The 18,105-nt window shown below is 44.3% G+C and overlaps 1 protein-coding gene across 1 annotated transcript; it reads left to right on the forward strand.

Annotated features, from left to right (window-relative positions):
- Positions 1-10,853: 10,853 nt before the first annotated feature.
- On the forward strand, positions 10,854-11,789 carry LOC127032843 (putative olfactory receptor 2B3). Its single transcript, XM_050920446.1, has one exon. It carries the CDS (start codon positions 10,854-10,856, stop codon positions 11,787-11,789), a length of 936 nt encoding a protein of 311 aa, XP_050776403.1.
- The last annotated feature ends 6,316 nt before the right edge of the window (positions 11,790-18,105 follow it).

The raw sequence follows: 18,105 nt of genomic DNA on the forward strand, positions 1-18,105 counted from the left end.
AACTTGTCGTCTCTTGGCACAGAGGGCAGGACAGGAGATCAAATTCCAGCAGAGCAGTTTAGAGTAAATCTCAGGAAAAACTTCCTAACTGTAAGAACAATAGGCCAGTGGAACAGACACCTCAGGAAGTTGTGGAAGCTCCTTCCCTGGACGTTATCTAAAGGAAGCTGGATAGCCACCTGTCTAACATCTCACAGCACAATGATTGAACAAATATTATTATTTGATCAGCTACCATTGGCTAATAACATAGTAAAAGCATCCCGGTTGGTTAATAACTTAGATTGTTTAATAATTCCATCACACAGCGCTTTTAATATCATGCTGCAAAGAGCCGCAGGAGACACACTGAACAGTCACTTGTGGCTCATGAGCCTCAGTCTGAGTATCACTGGTTTAGACACAACAAACCCTGCTTCTCGGCAGTGGGTTAGACTAGATGACCCTGGCGGTCCCCTCTAACCCAATGATTCTGTGTTTCTATGAGTACCATAGCAACAGCTCCTGCGGCTCCCATCCCATGGGGCTGGCTGGTCTCAACTCCCAGCTCCAGGCACTGTGATCTCCAGGGTTGGAATATGGCTCAGGGGTAGGTAGGCCCAACCTGAGCTGCACTGTGATCCCCATGTACCATTTACAAGGCCTGGATTGGGGAGCCGAGGCCAGTCAGCAGTGTGGGATGGGAGCTGCAGGAGCTGCTGCTGCTGTGGGGTCAGAGCAGATCGAGCCTTCTCTCCAGCTCCCCATGCTATCCTTCGGCATGTTCTAGCAAGCCAGTTTTTGCTCATGACCCACATGGTTGAGAAACTCTGCAGAATCTGTCCTTGGACACTGCAACCTACTGTCCAGTCACTTTGCTGCCCTCATGCTGTACCTTCGCCTAAATCCTTCAACATCAGGGTTCCCCAAACCTGCAATAACACAGACATCTCCAGAGAAGTGCTGTCCTGTGGACTCATTACTCTCCCATTTGTGATGCTGTCCATGGTGGGGCAGTGTGGAGAGGTGATATGTCAAACAGAGGGAAAGATCTCCAAAGTTTCATGATGGATCGGTGCCCTGCCGTGCTGCAATTTCAGTGGACCATTCTACTCCCCTTTTCCCTGTCATCAGATGTTTTTGTGCATGTGTGTTCTTTCTGTGTGCTGTCCCAGCTCTGAGCAGGCAACTAGCACAGTAGGCCTCGAGTGAACCTTCCAATAACCACAAGATCCGTTAAGGTACAAAGGCACCCGGCCAGGTTTATTGCTGACGAAGTGTGGTATAAATATCCTGAAGACTTTACAGGGATACTAAGGCTACGTCTAGACTACTCGCCGTATCGGCGGGTTAAAATCAATTGCTGGGGAATCGATATATCGTGTCTCATCTAGACGCGATATATCGATCCCCGAGCGTGCTTATATTGATTCCGGAATTCCACCAATCCCAACGGAGTTGCGGAATCGACAGGGGAAGCCGCGGACATCGATCCCGCGCGGTGAGGACGAGTGAGTAATCCGATCTTAGATATTCGACTTCAGCTACGTTATTCACGTAGCTGAAGGTGCGTATCTAAGATCGATTTCCCCCCATAGTGTAGACCAGCCCCAAGACATGTATGCTCATGACTATGGATGCAGCTCAGTGAATGATAGGACTCTCCATTTCTCCCTCGGCTGGCCAAGGACACTCCCTCTGAGACCCCTCTTTGTACACTGATACAAACAAGTTACATTTTGCTCCTCTGATGTGGCAAAGTGCCACCCTCAGACGTATTTAGGTGACACCCATTACTTTGTACATGTTGGTTTGAGCAAAACATCTCTATCAATCACACTGTCATCCTGACCTTTTCTTTAGGATGGGGCAGGATGCACCTGTTCTCTTTGGGGAATGTGTTAGTATTGAGGTGTTCTAGTACCACCCTCCTGAAATGTGTTTGCATGTGTGTTTTGTGCCTAGCACCTCTTAGGAGTATGTGTTTCTGCAATATCAGCCCTGTTCTTGACACATTCTGTGAGTAGGGCCTGCCTCTTGCTCACAGCCTGGATTTTCTTTATATCAGCAAGCTTGGACCACTACTTTAGCTAGGGTTTCAGGCCTCATACCAGGCCTCTGAGACAAGGGCTTATGTTTGAGGCCCTCCACCACCTCCTCTTAGCTTGCTGGATATGACTGAGAGACACTTGGTGCAGGACCTGAGAAGGTGCATTGGTCGGTGGTTTGTATCATTCATAGATGCATCTATGCATAGATTCCAAAGCCAGTAGGGATCACTCTGATTATCTAGTCCAGTGGTTCTCAAACTTTGCAATAAGGCCACCCCACAACTGCATTTTCTCTTTTTGGAGGATCCACCTTTACCCTGTTACCCCCTCTCCAGCCCCATATTTCCCCCTCCCCTCCCCAGCCTCCTGCTTCCCCTGACCCAGCCCCCAAGCCCTTTGCTTTCATTCTCCCTAACCTGCCCCTTCTTCCAGCACCAGCCTGCTTCTCTCTCCCCATGGCCAGGCCATGATCCTTATCAGGATGCAGGAATACATCACATCTCTCTATGTGAGACAGATGCATGTATAGCTATCATTCTCGATAGAGATAGAAAGATAGTCATATACACTGAATACATGATGTCAAATAACACACAGACTGAAACAATGCTAATGTCAGTTTTTGCCTTTTGGCCCCGTTCCTCTATCTGGAGCCCCGCAGCCTCGCGGCCCCGGTCCCCCGGCCTGAGAGTGGCAAGTGCGGCTGTCCCGCTCCCGCGTCTGGAGCTCAGCAACCCCGCAGTGCCACTCCTTGGCCAGAGACCCGCAACCCCGCCGTCCCGCTCCCCCGGCTGGAGCCCCGCAAAATCGCATCCCTGCTCCTTTGGCTGGAGCCCTGCAACCCTGCGGCCCCGTTCCCCCAGCCCGAGAGTGGCAAGTGTGGCTACCCCATTCCCGCGGCCGGAGCTCTGCAACCCCGCGGTGGGGTTCTAGCCGGGGGAGCGCAACCGTGGGGTTGCTGATCTCCGGCCGAGAAAGCAGGGCCAGGGGTTGCAGGGCTCCGGTCGTGGGAGCGGGGCTGCGGGGCTCTGGCCGAGATAGCAGGGCCACGGGGCTCTGGTGGGGAGAGCGGGGCTGCTGGTTTGCGGGGCTCCGGCCGCTGGAGCGGGGCCTCTGGGTTGAGGGGCTCCAGCTGGGAGAGCGGGGTTGCGGGACTGCGGGACCAGGGCCAAAAGGCAAACACTGACATTAACATTGTTTCAGTCTCTGTGTTACTTAACATCGTGTATTCAGTGTCGCCATAGAAGGGACGGGCTCTGCATAGACGGATATTTGCCTGGGCATCAGTAGAAAATGTTAAGTAAAATTTGCCTTAAAAATTAAACCTGGTGCTTTGTCATCTGGTGTTATCATTTTTATTTCTTAGCTTTCAGCTATTTAAGTCAACTCTAAAACTTTCCTACTCACTGTTTACTCTCTGACATTGTATCTCTCTAATCTCCTTCATAACCATCATTGACTTTTTTCCATTTTAATACTACCCCATAGTATCAGAGACAGTGAGAAAAATAGCAAATAAAGGTACATGACTGTATTTCTATCTCTATGGAGAATGATAGATATACATGCATCTGTCTCACATAGAGAGATGTGATGTATTCCCTGCAGCCAGGGCCAGCTTTAGGAAGTGCAGGACTGAATTCAAACAATTTTGATGGGGATAACTTAAAAAAAAAACACATAAAAAACACATGGTGCTTGTACTCACTGGACAGTGCTCCGAGCATTCAGTGGCACCCCAGTGACAGGTCCTTCACTCGCTCCAGGTCCTTGGCTGCACTGAAGGACCCGCCGCTGAAGACCCAGAGCAAGGGAAGGACCCACCACCGAAGTGCCACCAAAGACCCAGAACGCCGCCAGGTGAGTAAAAATTAAAAAGGCGCCTCTAGCCGGGGAAGGGATTCTCACTGGGTGCGGGGCCCTCTTAGGTGCGGGGCCCAATTCGAGGGAATTGGTGGAATAGGCCTAAAGCCGGCCCTGGCTAAAGCCGTCCCTGAGGCTGCCAACGGTCCACGTGACTGGCTCCAGCCACTTCCTCCACACTGCGGCAGATTCCACTCCCCAGTCCAGTGCCTGATGCCCAGGGGAGGTGAGAGTGGGGTTCAAGGCAGCCAGAGCCAGTGGGCGGACAACCAGCAGACTGTCCCCCCATGCATGTGCCCCAGTGGTGCTTCCCTCCCGCCCCGATTCACATGCAGCAGGTAGCAGAGTGGGGCATAGGATAGAGCACTACTTCCTGCTTCCCAGGGAAACTGAGATAGCAGAGGAACAGGGGACTGCCCCTGGGGCATGCATGAGCCACCTAGCCCCTTCCTGTGGAACACTGATCTAGTCGGACTTCCTGTTTTGCACAGGCCAGAGAACTTCCCGCAAATAATTCCCAGAGTAGAACTTTCAGAAAAAAAACAAGCCATTTTGATTTTAAAATGGCTCTTTTAACCCTCCCCTTTTGTTATTAGTTTAGCACTTCCTGACATCTCTGGCCAGACTGTCCCTGAGTAGATTAGCTCCCCTTCTACTATTTATCCTGCCTTCGTGCTTCTCCATCCCAGAAGCATACATTAAAATACAAACATTAGAATGGCCTTACTGGGTCAAGACCAAAGGTCCATCTGGCCCCTTAGCCTGTCTTCCAACAGTGGTCAATGGCAGATGCTTCAGAGGGAATGAACAGCACAGGCAATCATCCAGTGATCCATCCCCTGTTGCTCACTCCCAGCTTCTGGCAAACTGAGGCTAGGGACACTATCCCTGCCCATCCTGGCTAATAGCCATTGATGGACCTATCCTTCATGAACTTATCTAATTCTTTTTTGAACCCTGTTATAGTCTTGGCCTTCACAACATCCTCTGGCAAAGAGTTCCACAGGTTCACTGTGCGTCGTGTGAAAAAATACTTCCTTTTGTTTGTTTTAAACCTGCTGCCTATTCACTTCATTTGGTGACCCCTAGTTCTTGTATTATAGAAGGAGTAAATAAAACTTCTTTATTTGCTTTATCCACACCAATCATGATTTTATAGACCTCTGTCATATCCCCCTTACTCGTCATATTCATCCCAACCTTATTCATCTCTCCTCATATGAAAGCTGTTCCATAGCCCTAAGAATTTTTGTTTCCCTTTTCTGAGCCTTTCTCAATTCCAATATATATATTTGGGAGGGGGACAACCAGATCTGCCCACAGTATTCAAGATGTGGGAGTACCAGGGATTTATACAGAGGTAATATGATTATTATTCTTATTACAGCAGCAGCTTCAGGGCTATTCTAACCTATGCCATCTGCTATGCTCCATAGGGCTGGGGAAGGCATTCTAATGGCTAAGATCACCAGAAAACAAAGCATTCCAAACCTGAGACCTCTTAATCCTAAAATATCATAGAATCATAGAATATCAGGGTTGGAAGGGACCTCGGGCGGTCAACTATTTGAACCCCTTGCTCAAAGCAGGACCAATTCCCAACTAAATCATCCCAGCCAAGGCTTTGTCAAGCCTGACCTTAAAAACCTCTAAGGAAGGAGATTCCACCACCTCCATAGGTAACCCATTCCAGTGCTTCACCACCCTCCTAGTGAAAAAGTTGATCCTAATATCCAACCTAAACCTCTCCCACCGCAACTTGAGGCCATTACTCCTTGTTCTGTCATTAGGTACCACTGAGAACAGTCTAGATCCATCCTCTTTGGAACCCCCTTTCAGGTAGTTTAAAGCAGCTATCAAATCCCCTCTCCCCAGTCTTCTTTTCTGCAGACTAAACAGTCCCAGTTCCTTCAGCCTCTCCTCATAAGTCATGTGCTCCAGCCCCCTAATCATTTTTGTTGCCTTCCGCTGGACTCTTTCCAATTTTTCCACATCCTTCTTGTAGTGTGGGGCCCAAAACTGGGCACAGTACCCCAGATGAGGCCTCACCAATGACTAATAGAGGGGAATGATCACGTCCCTCGATCTGCTGGCAATGCCTCTACTTATACAGCCCAAAATGCTGTTAGCCTTCTTGGCAACAAGGACGCACTGTTGACTCACATCCAGCTTCTCTTCCACTGTAACCCAAGGTTCTTTTCTGCAGAACTGCTGCCCAGCCATTCCGTCCCTAGTCTGTAACAGTGAATGGGATTCTTCCATCCTAAGTGCAGGACTCTGCACTTGTCCTTGTTGAACCTCATCAGGTTTCTTTTGGCCCAATCCTCTAATTTGTCTAATTTGTCCCCACTATGGTGGGGAAGAGCGGGAGAGGATGGTTCAGAGTTGGTCAGTTTGGCTTGATGCCACCTGGGGATCCCTGTGCATGAAGACAATTCCAGTGAGAGCTGTAAGTTTTTGTTGTTGTTGTTGTTTGTTTTTTTGGTTCATTGGTCATTTTGAAAGATTGGGGGGAAAACATAGTTTTGGATCATCCCAAAATGATATTTTTTAAAAAATTGGAAAATAAAGTCAAAAAAATTATTATGGGTCAAGCAAATCATTTCATCTTGACCCCAAACCCAAAATGTTTTGTTTTAATTCTGACCTTATTTTTTAACACTAAAATTTTTTGAAAGGAACTTTGAAACAAAATCTCATTTTGAATCAAAAAACAATTTTGAAACCATCAAAACAGAACTTGATTTTTATTCAATTTTTATCTTAATTTTGTAGTCTAGTTTTTGTGGTTTTGAGTGAAACAATTTGGCAAAATTAACATGAATATGCAAACTGTTTCACTTAATCCAAATTGTTTGTTTGGTTTTTTAGTGAAAAAGAGTTTTGTCTGAAAAATGTTGCCTGTGTCTATCACCAGATTGCTATCATGCCATCTCTCTGGCCTTTTGGCAAGCATCTGTTGTGAAATGCTGGCAGTAATGGGAGCTGATATTTCTTATATTTTTGTAAGATCTGTCCCCATAATTTCTTGGCAACTGAAATTAATTAATAATAATCCAGAATAAAAGTAAGTAAAAGTAGATTAAAGAAAAACCTCTTTGAAGCAGGATGGTCTTTTGGTTAAGACACTGGGCTGGAACGCAATAAAGCTGGGTTCAGTAAGGAATATTAGAATTGATGCACTGAGTGAGACCCATGGTCCATCCACTCCTGCATCCTCTCTGCCTGCAAATCTCTGTGCTACACTGAGCAAGTTCCTTCATCTCTTTGTGCCCCATCTCCCATCTGTAAAGTGAGGATTATAGCCATTTCTTTTCCTGCCTTTTCTTTGTCTTGTCTGTGTAGACTCAGATCTTCAGGGCAGAGACTAAAGCAGGGCCCAGCCCAGTGTGCCTTTAGGTGTTACAATAATCCATATAATAAATGGTAACCAGACAATACTCTTGAGTGGTGTCATAATTCAATTTCATCCTTCAACTCTTTCTCCTCTCCCACCTTTTGTCTGTTCTGCTTATTAAACTGTAGTTTCCCAACACAGGGATGCTGCTCAACATCATCATCAGCTGGGTTTGTGCAGTGGCTTTTACAATGGGGGCTTGCTGTTGATAAAGAACCCTGTTCCACTGTCATTCTGTACCTCAGTTTCCCCCATCTGTAAAATGTGGATAATAATCTTTACTTACCGAGCAGGTGATGGTGAAGATAAATGCATTAATGTGTTTTAAGCAGTCATATGCTGGGGACATGGGGTACAGATAAGTAAATTTTGATGTTGTGTATATTTTCAGCTAACAAGTTTGTTTTAATTGAATGGCTAGAGGACAAAACCCCTGAGAGACCTGAATAATAACAAGTTGTTTTTGACTTTGTTGAGTTTATTTAAAAACAAACAAAAGAATGGCTTGGGATTTAAAGCCACCTTTGAAATATCTCAAACCTTTTTGCAGGCAATCCTTGGAACATTTGGGTTTATTCAAAGGGCAGTGGACCTAAGAAATGAACGAATCACTCTTAACCCTTATTCTTTTAGTTGATTGATCTTTTCCCTACAATGTTGTATGGACATTTTTATTCTTTTAGCCTTTGCTTATTTCCAGTGTATTGTATTTACTCTTTTGAACCTGGGATAGTGAATCAGATTCACATCGTGGGACAAACTGCAAATACTCTGTAATCTACTGAAGAAAATAAATGAACAATTGCTATGCATACACACACGACCAAAACTATGGTTCACAACAACTCCAGCCCATTTATAGTCTAACCTAGTGAAAATCTGTAACAACGTAGCATTGTAACTTCATGTCTCCTGTATCATATGAGTTTCAGTTCTGTTACAAACACATTTTCATTAAATTTATCATACACTGGCAAAAGATTTAATTTGTTTGTTTTATTCTTTTTTTTCCCCACTCCTGGAGCCAATGAGAGGTACCCTAGTCTTCTACAATACCTGGCATTGTTCCGCAACTTTGCCTGAGGAATTAGCTTAAGTGATCCTTTTGATTAATAAATCCAGATCCTATACTTTTACAACTGAAGACACTATGCTGTTCCCTCACAAATGAAGGTAAGTGGATTTTATAATGAATGTTGTGGTGATGAAAATACCACACCGAGGAATTTGTATATATATTGTTGAGAATTAATAACCAAATCATTGGAAAAGATATAAACTCTCAAACTTTGGAGCCTAAACTAACTTCTAAATTTTGGGGATTAGGAGGGAAACTTTCCTTGTGTGCTGGTAATTATATAATTAACCACTAGGGGGCTTCTTGCACTTTCCTTTAATTCAAAGCTGTTAGTGGCCACAGCTGAAGATAGGTGATTGAGTGAGATGGACAAGTAGTTTGATACAGTCTAGTAATGCCTATGTTCATAGAAATACGAATTAAGAGACTGGAATAAATGGACTACTGGTTAAATCCAGAATGAGGGGAGGACTAGAGAAGGTTTTATGGCTAAAAGAACGAGGAGTACTTGTGGCACCTTAGAGACGAACACATTTATTTGAGCATAAGCTGTTGTGGGCTAAAACCCACTTCATCAGATGCATGCAGCGGAAAATGTAGTAGGAAGATATATATACACACAAGGCACTGGACAGAGATTCAAAAACAGAGACAGAAAAAACATGCAAAGATGTAGGGAGACCAGAGAGCAAGTTTGAAAAATCGGGACAGAGTGTGGGGGGTAATAGGTGCTCATATAAGAAAAAGCCCCAAATATCAGGACTGTCCCTATAAAATTGGGACATCTGGTCACCCTACATAGATGCAGCCCCTACCCCAAGAGCTGAAATGTGCATATCGATGCCCCACAAACACACACTTTTGGATTGTTTGGGAATCTATATAAAATACTACATAATACCAGGGTGGAACTGATGTCCTTCTTTAGCGATCACTGTTTAAATTGGCAATGTATCAGATTTAGACTGAGATTTAATTTTGAGCTGTTGCATTCTTCTCTGCTCCATCATGGGCCATGTTCATAACTTCCTCTCACTGGTATGTTCCTGGACAAATAAAAGAACAGCGTGCACCAGAATCACTGATACGCCAGGCGTGCTTTACAGCACTCTGCAGCAAAACAGGGAAAGCAGCCAAGGAAGCCAGACACCAGCTTGTTCACCTTTCTGTTTAAGCCAGGTTGATGGCTGCTTTCCACGACTGGACCAATGTAGCTCTGGACCACACAGCACAGCAGTAAATCTGGGGAGGTGATTGTTCCATTCTGTTCAGCACTGGTGGGGCTTTGCCTGGAGTACTGCATCCAGCCTGGGCACCACAGTTAAAGAATTTGTGAGCAAACTGGAGAGAGTCCAGAGGAGAGTTATAACAATGATAGGATGTTTAGCAAACATGAGCTGGGAGGAAAGGTTGAAAGGACTGGGCATGTGTAGTCTAGAGAATAGAAGTCTGAAGTGCAGGGGGAGCATACATAATAATGGCCTTCAAATATGTAAAAGGCTGTTACAAAAAGGACAGCAATCAGTTGTTCTCTGCATCAACCTAGGATAGGACAAGAAGAAATTGGCTTAGCTTGCGGCAGGGGAGATTTGGGTTGGGTATCAAGAAAAGCTTTCTGGGGCTATGGCTACACTAGAGACCCTACGGGGGCAATAGCAGACAGCTAATGACTGCAGAGATAACAGCAGTGGCAGCGGTGTCAAGTGGCACCAGACTACAGCATCATCAGCATTGGTCAATGTCCTTCCCTTCTTGTTTTCAGGGCTGAGAGGTGAACACACCTCCGGATCTTTGCTGACCAAGGACAGCCAACCGTAAGCAGGGTGCAGCGGAGGGAAAGGGAGTGGCATGTTAAAGGGACTTTCATTCATCAGATTTTCTCTCCACACGGTGGGAATCTGAGGCAGAGGACACTGCCCAACGCACAGTGAGGTGAGTGCTTGCTTAGGGTTACATGCTTTGGAATCGTGGTTGTGGGTGTTTCCCAAAATTAACACCAGGTTCCCATTGCCTCGTAATAAAAGTTCTCATTTGTTACACACAGACTCATTGCTTGCTAGTGGGGCAGTTATTGCCTATTAGAAGTGCCCTAGGGTGGTGTTTAGTTTTTTTAGATTACTGGTTGGGGGCTGTTTTGTATTGTTAAGAGGAACCTCTAGATATTACTGCCAACTCCACCTGGTAGAAGGGTTACACAGACAAACAGAGCCTAGTATGATGCTGCCCTGATGTTACCTGATTAAAGAAAAGACGTCTTGAGTAAATGACTTAATCTACCTTTTGCCCAACTGTAAATTGGAGATAGTGTCTGCTTCCTTCATGCACAGGGGTGTCATGAGGCTAAAATCCATTGCTGACTGCTGTGATGACCATCACATATGTGTGGAGATAGATGGAACCTACGAACCTTTTGTGCTTTATCCCCCTTGAATGTGGTTTTTGTCATTTATCTCTTCCCACCCCCATCCCTGTCATGTAAGACATGATGAGAAATCTTACATGGCAGAACAGAAGCTCCTTGTCAGAATTAATCCATCTGGGATTCTCCAGCCAGCCCGGGATGCAGCTGCTGCTCTTTGCGGTCTTCCTGGCCATCTACCTAGCCATCCTCTTTGAGAACAGCCTAATTTTTGTCCTTATCAGGATCGACTCTCATCTCCACATGCCCATGTACTTTTTCCTGGCCAGCCTCTCTTTCCTGGACATCAGCTACACCACCACCACCGTGCCGCAGATGCTGCTCCACCTCCTCTCCAAAGAGAAGAACATCTCTTACATCGGCTGCATCATCCAGATGTACATCTTCCTCTCCCTGGGGATAACTGAGTGCATCCTCTATGCTGTGATGGCCTATGACCGGTACGTGGCCATTTGCCACCCGCTGCACTACACTCTCATCATGAGCAGGTCGGTCTGTGTCAAGATGGCTGCCAGCTCTTGGGTGGGTGGTTTCTTCTTTGCCATGGTGCACACTGGCGTCACTATGAGGCTGCCCTACTGTGACCCAGATGAGTTCAACCACTTCTTCTGTGAGGTGCCAGCCATTTTGAAGCTGGCTTGTGCAGACACACGGGTCACCGAGGTGGTAGTCTTCGTGATGGGAGTGATACTTCTTATGACCCCAGTCTTCTTGATCCTGGTTTCTTACGTGTTCATCCTAATGGCCTCTTTGAGGATCTCCTCAGCTGAGGGGAGGCTAAAGGCCTTCTCCACCTGCACTGCACACATCACCATGGTGACACTCTTCTATGGCACTGCTATGTTCATGTACATGCGTCCTGCCTCCAGCTACTCACCCGAGAGGGACAAATACTTCTCTTTCTTTTACAATGTGGTGTCTGCCCTCCTGAATCCTCTCATCTACAACCTGAGAAACAAGGATGTCAAAGAAGCTCTGATCAAATTGATGGGTAAAAAATGACCCTTCAAGGGAGAAGAAGAATTGTCATGTGGTTCAGGACTCCTGGGTTCTTTCTCCAGCTTTAGGAGGGGAGAAGTGTTCAGTGGCTGGAGCAGGGAGGGGCTGGAACTCAGGACTCCTGGGTTCTATTCACCATTCCAGAAGGGAACTGGGATCTAGTGAGTTAGAACAGTGGGCACTAGGTATCACAAGTCCTGATTTCTATCCCTGGCTGTGGTCCAGGATAACTGTGTGACGCTGGAAAAGTAAGGCATGGAGAAAGGCAATGAGCTGTGTTCAAAACCCAGGACTTCCCCTGACTGCCTGCCATACTGCCTCTCAATTTGGAGTTAAGTTAATAGAGATGCCCTCTATTACATTTTAAGTGAAGGCTCCTTAACTATTGAAATCACTGCTCCATCCATTGCATTTGGATTGACATTCTTAGATGGTTTAAGGCAATATAAAGTGTATCTATTCCCTAAGATGAAATTCACTCCTGTGTAAAGATCTAGCAGAAGACCTATGAAAGATCAGAACTTGCATTGGTTTAAAACTGCTGCAAATACCTGTGTGAACACATTGATGTTGGTTTATAAGGCAGATGTACATTAATAGAATGGTGTCAATACACAAAGTTGCAGAAGTAAACGCTTCATTAAAGTATGTGCCAATCAGAGCATCATTGAACTTCAACTCTCAAAATAGGACGTAAATGGTGCATGGGCATTTTCCTGGTCCTTAGCTTGGCTGTGACTTCCAGTCCAAATCATTGGGAAAAGGTTGATTTTGTGGAGGATAAGTGGACCAGTTATTAGTAGGGCTGGATTGCATGGGCAGGGACACATTCATTAACAATGGACCAATCCAGCTTATGTTTGTTGGTTTGTATGTTTTTGTTAAATATGCATATAGAGACTGAGACACTTTATATAAATAAAAGTAATTAATTAATATAAATGATTAGCTCCAATAGGGATTTTTTCATCCCTACATGTCAAAGCAGGTAGTTATTATTAACCAACTTTTACAGATGGGAAAATTAAGGCACAGGGCCCTGTATTATCTAGCTCTAGGCAAATCCACCAGCCAGACCTATAGCCAAGAATAGAACCCATGGCTGTTGAGACTAAGTTCAATGCTCAATACGCTAGGTGACTTTGCAAGTATTTACTAGTGATGGAACAATTTTGATTTATCACCACACTTACCAAATAATGCCATTTAGCTTTTCTTCAAAATTCCTGATCTCTCTTCAAATCTCTCCCCAGGCATATCTGTGCTGCAGAGTTTACTTGAGTGACTGATATCAGGGTCTGAGCAGAATATGAAAAGTAAAATAATTTTTAAAAAAGTTTAAACGTAACATTTTCTTTTCTTTTTTACAATTTACCATTTGGAACAAATAAAAGAAGTGTGAAGGAGTATGGTTGACCTACTTTCTTATATATTTTATATCTTCTACCTTTTGAAGAAGTAAAAAAAAGCAAGGTAGGAGCTTGAGGAAAATAAGAACATAAGAACGTCAGACCAAAGGTCCATCTAGCCCAATATCCTGTCTATCGACAGTGGCCAATGCCAGGTGCCCCAGAGGGAGTGAATCTAACAGGCAATGATCAAGTGATCTCTCTCCTGCCATCCATCTCCACTCTCTGACAAACAGAGGCTAGGGACACCATTCCTTACCTATTAACCATTTATGGACTTAACCGCCATGAATTTATCCAGTTCCCTTTCAAACTCTGTTATAGTCCTAGCCTTCACAACCTCCTCAGGCAAGGAGTTCCACAAGTTGACTGTGCGCTGCTTGAAGAACATCCTTTTATTTGTTTTAAACCTGCTGCCTATTAATTTCATTTGGTGACCCCTAGTTCTTGTATTATGTATGAAATGAAAATTCAAAATCTGAAAACAGAAAACAAAAATTTGGCAGGTTCCAAAAGTCAAAAGGAAATGATATTTTTAATTCCAAATTTGGAATGTAGGACATTATTCAAAATTCACAGCGGAGCACATATTCTCTTTCAAGAATGTGCATGCTAACAATAAAATAAAAAACATCAAATGTTTAGAAACTCAGGAAATGCAGTTTTAAAGTCGTGTTTCTCCAACAAAGCACCCAAACTGTCTAAATTCTGACCCACTAGAAATGCCTGCTGATTACATTCTCTTTGTAGAATATAAAATGTATGTATAACAGAATATTGGCTTTGCTACTTGTTTAATATAAACTTGTCTCATGCTGAATGTACTGCATGTTCACTGCACTAATCTTTGTTATTTACACACACTTGCTCCACTTTCATGATCTGAATTATCAGCAGTATATGGAGCCAATCTAGCTTTTCCTCATATGACATTTAGACAATTGGAAGCACAGTGCCAGGTGTGATGCAATGAGGTACTTTGTGTCATGAGCACCTTGCAGGACAGATACTTTACTAAGGACTGGATAGTGTGTGCCTTTGTTATGCTGCTTGTCTACGCAATCATTTGTATGCTGTGTACCGTCAATGTCTGTGAGCTTAAACCGGTTGCTCCGGTTCAGCTGCGTCACTGTAACGCTTAGTCAAGATGCTCACTATGCAGACGGGAGAGCTTGTCCCATATGAAACCTCCCTAAATTGGCCAATTTAGGTTGGACATATTCCTGGAGGTTTCATCACGTGACATAATCTTTAATTAAAGCTTCACCTTTAATTCCTGGAGTCTCCAGGATTGACCCTGAGAGGTTGCAGCTGTATTGATGGGAGAAGCCCTCCCACAGACCTAGCGTAGTCTACATCAGGAATTTGGTAGGTATAACTGCATCCACACCCCTGAGTAATGTGGTTATACCGAGATAAATCCATATTGTAGACTAGGCTAAGAAAAAGGTCATAAAGCACCACGACCATTATTCAATTCAGGAAAAATGGCGTAAAAGACTAGAGGGCATGAGGAAATGGTGGGGAAAGTGAATTCTTTTCAAGGAAGAATAGAGGGCAGCCAGATTCAGATGTGTCTGATGGCAGATGAAAGGGGCAGGGCCTCCCAACACCCTGTCACGGCTGTACCAGGTCTCCCTCTGTATCTCTTTACAGCAAGTCCAGCCAAGCTAGATGGGCGTATCTTCTAGTTTCTGATTATTCTGGTCTCCAATCAGCTGTCCAACTTTGTCCCCTCCCTTTGCACTCAGCAAAAATCACCGAAGGAAACTGAGGCACGTGACTCACAAAAATATTGCCAACATTTCCACATTCATCACACAACCATACTTCCTTGTTCCCAAGTCCCAAGTATCGGGAAGTTGTTGACTCCACCCAGAGTGAGACCGGGACTGTGCTCAGCACATCCTAAAATAATGCCAATGATTCAATGTGTCAGCCAATTCCCCATATTTCATCAGACACACAACTAGGACTTCCTTGTAGGAACACCCGCAGTATGTTTGTTCCCAAATCGCATGTACGCTGCACCTGGCCCCTGTTGTATTAATGACAATGGAATAAATGGGTCCAAAGAGCCAGAGGTGTCAACATGACCCTAAAACTGTCCAACATTAAACAGCTTGAAATAAGGTCTAGAGTTTGGTATGTAAAGACCTCAGTTTGCTTAGCACCATGGTAAACACACCATTAAACAGGCTTTTAACTTTTTACAGCAGTATTGCAAAATATATTGTCTAAGCCAGCTAAGCCAGACATTTATAAACAGGAGACAAAAGATGGGTAGGAAAAAGAAGAAAAGAGGTGGAGAAGGTAAAGGACACATGGGAGTGAGGGTGGTCACGGGTCCACAGGATTGGTGCTGCACCCCCAGATTTGGAACAGTCTCTAGGAGGAACCTATGCCAGATCTCAAAGGGTTCTCACTCCTCCCACACAGGGGAGGCCATGCGGCCTCACTACCCCCTTGACAGAACCTCCGATTTTCAGCCCTCCTGTTTCCCACTGTGAGCGCTGTGCAGGGAGTCCAGCTGAGACAGACTCCTCATGGAGACCTGTCCACTCTTTGGGGGTCAATGCACATCATCCAACATTTGCAGTGACACTCACACAGTGGTGTCAAAACAGTCGGGTTTATTAATGAACTAGAACACAGCCTAGGAAGTCTGTAGATTAATTAAGCCAGTGCTTACTTTGTGCCAAGGCTGAACCTAAGAAGAACATAAGAGCGGCCATACTTGGTCAGACCAAAGGTCCATCTAGCCCAGTATCCTTTCTTTCGAGAGAGACCAATGCTGGGTGCATCAGAGGGAGTGAACAGAACAGGGCAGTTATCAAGTGATCCATCCCCTGTCGCCCATTCCCATCTTCTGGCAAACAGAGGCTAGGGACACCATCCCTGCTCATCCTGGCTAATAGCCATTGATCGACCTATCCTGCTGAGCTCCAGCAGCTTTCAGCTTAGCAGTTCATATCTCCGGCTCCTCTGGCATTGCTGCATCAGTTATGAATGTAAAAAAATTGCTTGAGTCCTGGCACCTCTTGCATTACAGATGAAGCACTGATTAAAGCCTAGTCCATTCTGGTTAACTCAGAGCCCAGACAAGCTGTAGCAAACCCCATTTTTCAAACTCTGTCTGTCTCTTCTTCTGACCTCCTTGGTCAGATCCCAGGGGAGAGCCCCAGCTCCTTCCAGGAGCCAACTCATCCTCTCACCTCACACCTTCCCAGTTCTTGAGCTGAGGGATGTTGCTTCATTTCCCTGCTGAAAGGTGGGAAAATCATCTCCTTCTGGGTCCTTGGCTGCAAAGTGTCAATGCACTGGTGACTGGCTTTGCCATTGTCTTCTCAGATTCTCCATTGGCAAGGGGTTGGCCTTGGCCAGTCCTTTGCAATGATTCTTTCAGTCTCAGACAGCTAAGTCTTATTCATACCTATGTCTCTTAGTCTGTCCTGAGAGCAAACCATGCAAAACACAGGGGAAACTGAGGCATGTCTAGGAGTCATAAAAAATATTACAGAAAATTTCCACTTTATTGGTGGGGAAAACACAGGCTCATCTCACAAATGGTTTTCAGGATTTAGCCGGAGCTGGTGGAGGTGGTGGTGTCACCTGGGTCCCTCTCCCTAATCTGGTTTGGTCAGGACATCTCACAGGATCTGACTGACAATGGCCCAGTGATGTTACATCTTTCAATCAACCAGCATCCCTGACCCTGTCTTCTAATTTTCCTCCCAATGTCTCTTTTTCTAAGGACCCCAAAGACGAATGGTGGATGGAATAGCTCATTACTTTGTCCATCAATTGGGCCTAATTTCCAACACATCAATTTTGGTTCATTGATTTCCTGTCCCAAATTTCTCTTGTGTACCAGAAATGATCTTAACACAGTTCTTGAGCTGTATCAGTCTGCCTTTTCATTTGGAATAGTTCAGTCATTCCATCTCCCTTTTTACACTGTTTCCCATCTAATATATGTGATTGGAACATTTTGGAAAGTTGTATCCACTTTTCCACAGCTGAGCTCACAATCACCGTAAATGTGTAGGTGCATTTATTACAACACATCCCCATGTCAGTCTTGGCACATTACGTACAAAGGTATGCAAGACGATTTAGATAATTAGAGTGTAAGCAGAAGACAGTAATTGTTGAGAGCATCAAAGCCTTTCGTTCAATTGCTTGGAGTTCTCACAGTGCCACTGAATATAGATAACATACATTCATCATTGTGCCCAGTTGCCTGCAGTAGCTGCAGCACGGAGAAAAATATTGGCATGGAACTCAAACTGAGATGGAGATGCAAATTAAAACTGGGATGATCAAAATCTGTTAACCCTCTGGAAAAAGAAGGGCTTGGTGAAAATGAAGTTTATCATTTTTTACTAAATATTTCAACTTCTCATTTGAAAAATTCAAAATGGAATGAAACAAAAATATCTTTTCATTTCCAATTGACATTTTAAACGTCAACATTTTTAATATTTCAAGAATTTAGATTAAATTCTCAGTTTGTTTTGGCTTTTAGAAACTAAAATTTTCAGTTTTCTGTCTTTGTTTTGATAGGATTTTAAATTGCTTGCTTGCTTGCTTCCCCCTCCCTCCAGGGAAAAATTGTGGAAAAAATACAAACAATAGAGAGGGAAGGGTAAAACCCAAATGTCTGGAAAACATTTTTTTTAAAAATATAAGAAAGTGGTTGAAATACATTTATCATTTTTTTTTATTAATTGGAAAAATGAAAAAGGTTATTTTTTAAATAATATGTTAAATAATGTTTAAAAGACAACAAATTAAAACAATGTTTTCACATCTTTTCACTTGGAAAACAGTAAAGATGTAGATGTATTTTGACATATTTTTTAAACATTTCCTTCCTTTCGAAAAAATAGGAAAAAAAAGAGAGAATG

This window comes from Gopherus flavomarginatus, chromosome 12 (genome assembly GCF_025201925.1).
Source record: "Gopherus flavomarginatus isolate rGopFla2 chromosome 12, rGopFla2.mat.asm, whole genome shotgun sequence".
NCBI classification, from domain to species: Eukaryota; Metazoa; Chordata; order Testudines; family Testudinidae; genus Gopherus; species Gopherus flavomarginatus.